Here is a 6,968-nt window from a genome sequence, read left to right on the forward strand (position 1 = left end):
CGTATTACATTGATCTCAAAAGGGGAAAAGACACTGTTTCCTCCATCAGTCAGCATTTTCTATCCCTACTTTTTTGTGCTTAAAGGGAAATGTTTGTGTTTAAAGGCATTTGTCTAGATGCTTTGAAAAACCCTGTCTTGGACATCTCAACTCAAGAAAAATAAGCCAACCTCAGATGATGAATTAAGGGAAATTTGAATGGTGCACCCAGAAAAATGACTTGCACATGCATAACCCATCTCTAAATAATGGCGTAACTTGGACTTAAGTTGCCAATATATCCCTATATTTAATGCATCTTGAATTAAACTTCTTTATTTAATCTCCAAATATTTACTGTTCAGCATGAATAATGTTAGCTTGATTATGCCTGGAGATGTTTAACCCCATTTGTGTAAGACACTCTCTTGAGAAATCCAGGAACAGGCTGTAATCTACCTGAGATATATAGCATTCCATTGTTAACGGTGAGGCTCAAGGGTTCCAAACTCCTCTGGAGCGGTGTCAGGGCTGAGATATGAGTTATGTTGCCTTTGTATTTTCTATTTCTGGGGCTTGCTTTTGTGCTCGTATGAGCATGAAGTCAGATGGTGGCATTTGAAAGTGCTGATTGAAGAACACTTACTGAATTTTGATCTGGTTCCAGCACTCCTCTTTGTAATCACTGCAGAGAGAAAGCTATTAATGTTCACAGTAACTTGCTAGATGGAGGTCTGACAAGGTTGTCTAGAACATATTTATTGAGCAGCAAATTGAAAGCATTGATAATGGAAACAGACGGGGAACAGAAGAGCACACTGAGTTTCCCAAGAGAAATGTTCATGTAGTTACTGCTGCTTATGTAACAAATCATTCTATACTAAATATAATGTCTTGTCTTGTGAACTCGTGAGTCAAGCCATGAGACTAATTAATTGTCCGAATGCTTTAAGGGGAGTAGTTCTTTGTAGACAGAGTAACCTGAGCTTAGTTTAGGGTATTTCACAGTATTCAAGGCAAGGCATGCTGTTCTCATATGAACATTCTGGAATCTTGTGTGTGAGATATGCACACACACACATTGGCACTTGAAAGTTTGTGAACCCTTTAGACTTTTCTATATTTCTGTATAAAATCTATATTTCTGACATAAAACATCAAATTTTCACACAAGTCCTAAAAGTACATAAAGAGAATCCAATTAAACAAATGACTTTACACTTGGTCATGATTACACACGGTCATTTATTTATTGAGGAAAATGATCCATTATTACATATCTGTGAGTGGCTTCCAGTATCTGGTTGTAGAGCAATAACTGCAATAAAACATTTCCGGTAACTGTTGGTCAATCCTTCACATCAGCTTGTAGGACTTTCATCCCATTCCTCAGTACAGAACAGCTTCAACTCTGGGATGCGATTGTGGCAGCAGGGGTGTGGTCGAGCGTCAGCTGTTAGCTCGAGACAGAGAGAGCGACTACCAGCACAGAGACGTGTGTGTGTGTGTGTGTGTGTGTGTGTGTGTGTGTGTGTGTGTGTGTGAGAGAGAGAGAATGGGTCCGCTGAAAAGCAAAAGTAAAAATGAAGAGAAATGTGAAGGAACAAATTTTGTGCAGACAGAGATCATATTTAGGTGTGCATTTGCGAGTGTACTTTGTCTGATGTGTGCTTCGTGTTGATATTGTGTCCGACAATTTTTTATTTTCTGTTTTATTTTTGAATTTTTAAAGCGCAAAAACCAGTATGTACCGGCTAACGGAAACTCGTATATGTATTCTATGTTCTTCATGACATATTGTGCTGAAAGTAGTCAGGATACACCAATAGTCACATCATACAACCTTCATGGGTAGCTCATAATGCTGATGTTTTTTTCCTCTTCCTGTGAATGTACCTTATTTATTTTCTCCTGTCTACTTTTTCCACGGCTGTGCAGGCTGGTGTAAGGGGCACGCTTGGCAGATTGCTAGGGGTTTTTGAGGTAAGATGCCTTGCTGGTAAAATGCATTTCTGGTGTGTGAATTTTATTTATGTAGCTTTTTTTTTTTTTTATCTCTCTCTCTCTCTCTCTCTCTCTCTCTCTCTCTCTCTCTCTCTCTCTCTCTCTCTCTCTCTGCAGAACCTAGACAGCAAACACCGAACGTATGTGTATGTGCTTACGGTTACAGAGACACTGGAGGACTGGGAGGACTCTGTTAATATTGGTAGGTTAACGTGCAACCTGAAGCACAACAGTCAGATTTTGTGTGCAATCTCTGCTATGATCTTTTTTCAAATGTAATATTTTTCCATGTGCCATGAAAGAAGTTCTGCTTCATTGTGTTTCTGAGTGACTGCCAAATACTACAGATTCTTTGAGGTTATGTTCACAACATAATAGTTTAGCTACGAAAACCGGGAGGGGGACATACTGTTGTCTTTTCACATTCTGCAGTTAATTGTCTGTTTTATTTTTGCACATGTATGTCATGTTTTTGACTCATTTAAAAAAAATGGGTTCTCTTTGTCTACTTTTAGAACTTGGGTGAAAATCTGATCATGTTTTTGTGCGGAAATGTCATATTTATGTAAAAAATTCAACCTTTCAAGCACCATTGTATATGATCATTTTGATCACCAAAGCTGCTAAGTGAATAAAATCATCTGTCAGCTATAGTGACCCATTGTGTCTGAGAGCTGTAGACTTTATAAGCGCTTGTGCTGAATTTATAAAGCCATTTTATTGGTTTTCGTGGCTGGAGTTTATAGCTTACTCTTGTCTGGGCTGATTTCTGGTCATGGCTTAACTGCAGTGTTATAATCTGAGGGTAGACATGGTTTTATGCAACAGTGTTTAAGACCTTATGTGACCATGTGTTTTAGTCCCAGGAAACTTGCTATTGGGGTGGCACTATATAAATAACTGTTTCCCCACATACAGTGTAATTCAAACTTGAACTATTTGTAGATGGTGTGGAAAGAGAAAACCTGGTAATCCTTCACTCTCTGCAGCAGTATAAATAGCGTTGAGTTTGTTTGTGTGCCAGGATGTGTGCCACAGTTGTTTTCCAGTCAGCGTCACCACACTCCAGACTTTGCTCTCTCCCTCTCCCTGGCCTCTCTCGATCCCTCTGCCTGGATGGATGGCTGCCAAATAGGGCAATATAACCCCAATTCACACAGGGACGCTGGCAGCATGCTACTCATGAGCTGCCTGGGTGGGTGTTGGCGAGAGAGATTTATAAAATTAATTTTAAGAAATGAATTGTGCCATAAATAACCAGACATATTTAATTGCCATAAATCAAATGGCAGGTTTAATGCCTGGTTGCAGATCCTTGCATCCGAAGAAGTCTATTACCAAGACACATGATCAGACGCGGCGTTACAGGCCTGGCAGAACATCACCAGTTCTCACAGGGCTTTTTGACTTTAAACTAAGATGACAACTTTACAAAAAAACAAAACAACAACAACAAAAAAAAACAGAGCCCATACATTACAATACGTTGAAGTTCTGCAGTTCGTAGACATTAATTGATTTTTCAATCATTTTTAAATGTTACAAAAATACTGCATAATTACTAACCGGCATTACTATATACTAAATTTATAATAGTGTTTTTTTTTTTGTTTTGTTTTGTTTGTTTTTTTATAAGTCAAATTTTAAAGTACTGTTTGTGTGGAGTTTTTTTTGTTTGTATTTTTGTTAGATATACTTTCACTTATAGAAGGATATTTAGTATAGTAATGCAGTTCAAGTTCCAACTGTGTAAATATAAAGTTTTTCCTGAGTTTTCATTTATTTATTTATTTTGGCAAAATGTTCATGTTTTTAACATTTAACTTGTATATACAGTAGAGCTGCAACTAACGATTGTTTTTATAATCGATTAGTTGGCCTATTATCTTTTCAATTAATCGATCAATCGGATGGAGCGGGACAAACTTTCAGTGCCTTTTTGTGTTTATTTAAAATAAAGTCCACAAACTGAGTGTTACAAATATAAATTCAGACTAAAACGTTACACAACTGAGAACCCAACACACACACACACACACACACACACACTATATATATATATATATATGATATATAGATAGATAGATTTATTTTTTTATAGATGCACAAAAAGCACTGAACTAACTACAGTCCTAAATTAATAATAAAAACTCCCTTTCACTGCATCTTGTGGTTTCTGTTACCCGCTGCCTTTAGACATATTATACTTTTGATCATAGTGTTTTAATTAGACATTACAGATCTTACTCGCGTGAGGAGCAACACAGCCTCGTTACTAACACATCACTTCCGTTATAATAAACTACACAATTTACACTGCAAGCGTGCAAATACACCATATAATGACAATAAACTGAAATGAAATTAAACCTTTCAAGCAACTCGCGACAGCATCACTGTCATGCTTCCGTGCTCCACAAACTCCGCTTTATAAAGTTTATAAACCTTCTCTGCGGTGTTTAATATAAAATTCACCCCTGCACTTTCTTCCTCAGTCACGTGGTGATTTCGCCTCCGTCTGATGAGGACTGAAGTCATGTGGGGAATAAAAGTTAACGCTGACGGAAACAGTAAACTGAAGAAAGTCGTTGTCAGTGACTCTGAGGCTAAAGCTAGCGGTGTCGCATTACGTGCGTATGACATCAAGCGCCGTCGACTAGGAAGTGGCTTATAGTTCTGGTTAGTAAAAAAAAAAAAAAACGCTAGTGTTCCATTTGAGATGATATTACATTTCTAAAATTCACACACTAGATGGTAGAGCACGCCATAGTGTAAGTGTATAGTACGTCATTTGGGACACAACTTTAGTATTTACTCTCCAAGGCGTGTTTTCTGAACAGAAGTAACGTAATGAGTAAATCTCCCCCGTACCGTGCGCGCAGACCAACTAATCGATAATGAGATTCGTTGACAACGATTTTCATAATCGATTATTACCGATTTTATCGATTAGTTGTTGCAGCTCTAATATACAGAGAAGCCAACATCTATGGTTTACCCGTGACATTTCAGATTTTCGACCCCTTGCTATTATTATCATGTATAATGTCAGATCAGACTGCAGGACACCATGCATTTGTATTAATTTAGTAATAGTTATATAAAGTAAGCTTATACACTCAGCTGGTTTCTTATAAATCGAAGCATATCCGCAGACTGAGGTTAAATGTCAGTTCAACCAATACGTGTTTAATTAATTAATTAATTAATTACTTTGTTTTATAATCTTGACACTACAGGGTGTCCCAAAAGTCTCCAGACATTAGGAAATAATACTTTTTTTTTATTTATTTTTTTATGCAAAATATCTTCCAAAATTTCATACTTTATATTATATATGTATATATATTTTTTTTCAGATAGCCTTTAAAAATGCCTTTGACAAAAGAAGAACGTATTGAAAACATTCTCATAGCTGGAACAGGAATCATTGACTTTAACAGGTAACATGGTAAGCACATCATACACGACACTGTTGCCGATCTTATTAAATAAATTCAGAAAGACTGGAAGTGTTGCAGACCAACCGAGAAGTGAACGTCCACGAACATCCACTGATGAAGGAACAACCGACATGGTGCTGGTATCCATCGTCCCCTATGTATGGAAACTTTCTGGACCCCCTGTATAAATTGCTTGAATGTATAAACAAAAATCTGAAGTTATATAAAACTCTCATTGAGAGTAAGAATTTCTGGCTTATCTTAAAATTGGGGAATTGTCCATTAGAACCTTATAATTATGGTTATAATAAAGGTTATAAAGCTATCAATCAGGTCACAAAGTGTGTCATCATGTTAGCACTATTTTTATTATAATAATAATAATAATACCCATGTGTTGTCTTACAGGAGTAATAACTTAATAATTGAATATTGAATTGAAAAGGCATCTCTATATGTCAGCAGTACTGAAAGTGCTAAAGTATAACGCCAACGTACAATGTCCTTCACAGGTCGCAAGAGAAAGTGGTTTAAGATTGACGAGGCGATCCGGGTGCTGCAGTGCCATAAGCCGGTGCATGCTGAGTACCTGCGCAGACTCACACCTCGCTGTGGCTCCAATAACGGAAACACTCAGGAGCCGACAGGCCAAGGCGATAACACACCTCTCCGTCAGACCACCTCACATGACTGCAGTCTGCCCCGATTACACAGATAGAACTGGCAACAGGGGGCAGCTTTGAGCTACACAAAAAAGGACTGGAAAGAATACTTTTGCATGCAGAATTTCTATACTTAGTAGGGTTTTTTTTTTCTTTTCTAATGTTGAGAAGCCAAAAGTTTAAAGAAGAATGTGCCTTTGACTCACAAGTTTATGATATAGTGTGTATAGAGCTTTTGAGACATTTCTTTCTTACAGCCGAACAAATATGTGGTGGGCTTGAGCTTTGAATGAAGAACAAAAAGCCTATTTGAATGAAGAATGAAGGCTATTATGAAGATACTGGACATTTGGAGCACCTGGCTTTTTAAATAACTGATAAATTACTTATGGGGTTTTAGCGTTATTTATTCCTAGGTTGCCGTGATTTAAAGAATGTTTGACATGAAGCTAAAGCATCTTTAGCAATGGCAAAACTGTGCAATACTTGATGATGTAAAAAAAAAAAAAATTCACAATGAAATCCCCCCAAAAAAAGGATTCCATTTGTGTTTATTTTTTATTTTCCTTAAGTCCCAAAGCACTACAATAATTTGAAACAAAAGAGCTGAGTGTCTTTGACAGCATGTGTAACTTCTATATCTAAACACGTCAGTGTACAGACACTGAGATAACAGCATGATTTTGACACTTTAGGAGTCATTATTTCATGTCTGGAATGCTGGTCTAACATGCTGTGAGCCTTTTAGTTGATCTCAAATGTGAACTCGCTCTATTAAGCAGTGCAAGTCTACATACCAATACAGAAGCTTCAAGTAAGGCTTTTTTAACTTCACTCAGGAAATTTTGATATTTCTAAACGTAGTGTTGTGCTTAAGATA

General features: G+C 37.1%; 1 protein-coding gene across 1 annotated transcript in view; it reads left to right on the top strand.

Moving 5' to 3' along the window:
• Positions 1 to 6,627, top strand: part of nudt4a (nudix (nucleoside diphosphate linked moiety X)-type motif 4a) — a 25,294-nt gene extending 18,667 nt beyond the window's left edge. Inside the window, exons 3-5 of the mRNA XM_047152849.2 lie at positions 1,918 to 1,962; positions 2,101 to 2,185; positions 5,939 to 6,627. Coding sequence (XP_047008805.2) covers positions 1,918 to 1,962; positions 2,101 to 2,185; positions 5,939 to 6,144 — 336 coding nt within the window. The 3' untranslated portion in view covers positions 6,145 to 6,627. The remainder of the gene's footprint in view (positions 1 to 1,917; positions 1,963 to 2,100; positions 2,186 to 5,938) is intronic.
• Positions 6,628 to 6,968: the final 341 nt, after the last annotated feature.

Source organism: Ictalurus punctatus, chromosome 4 (assembly GCF_001660625.3).
Source record: "Ictalurus punctatus breed USDA103 chromosome 4, Coco_2.0, whole genome shotgun sequence".
Lineage (NCBI taxonomy): Eukaryota > Metazoa > Chordata > Actinopteri > Siluriformes > Ictaluridae > Ictalurus > Ictalurus punctatus.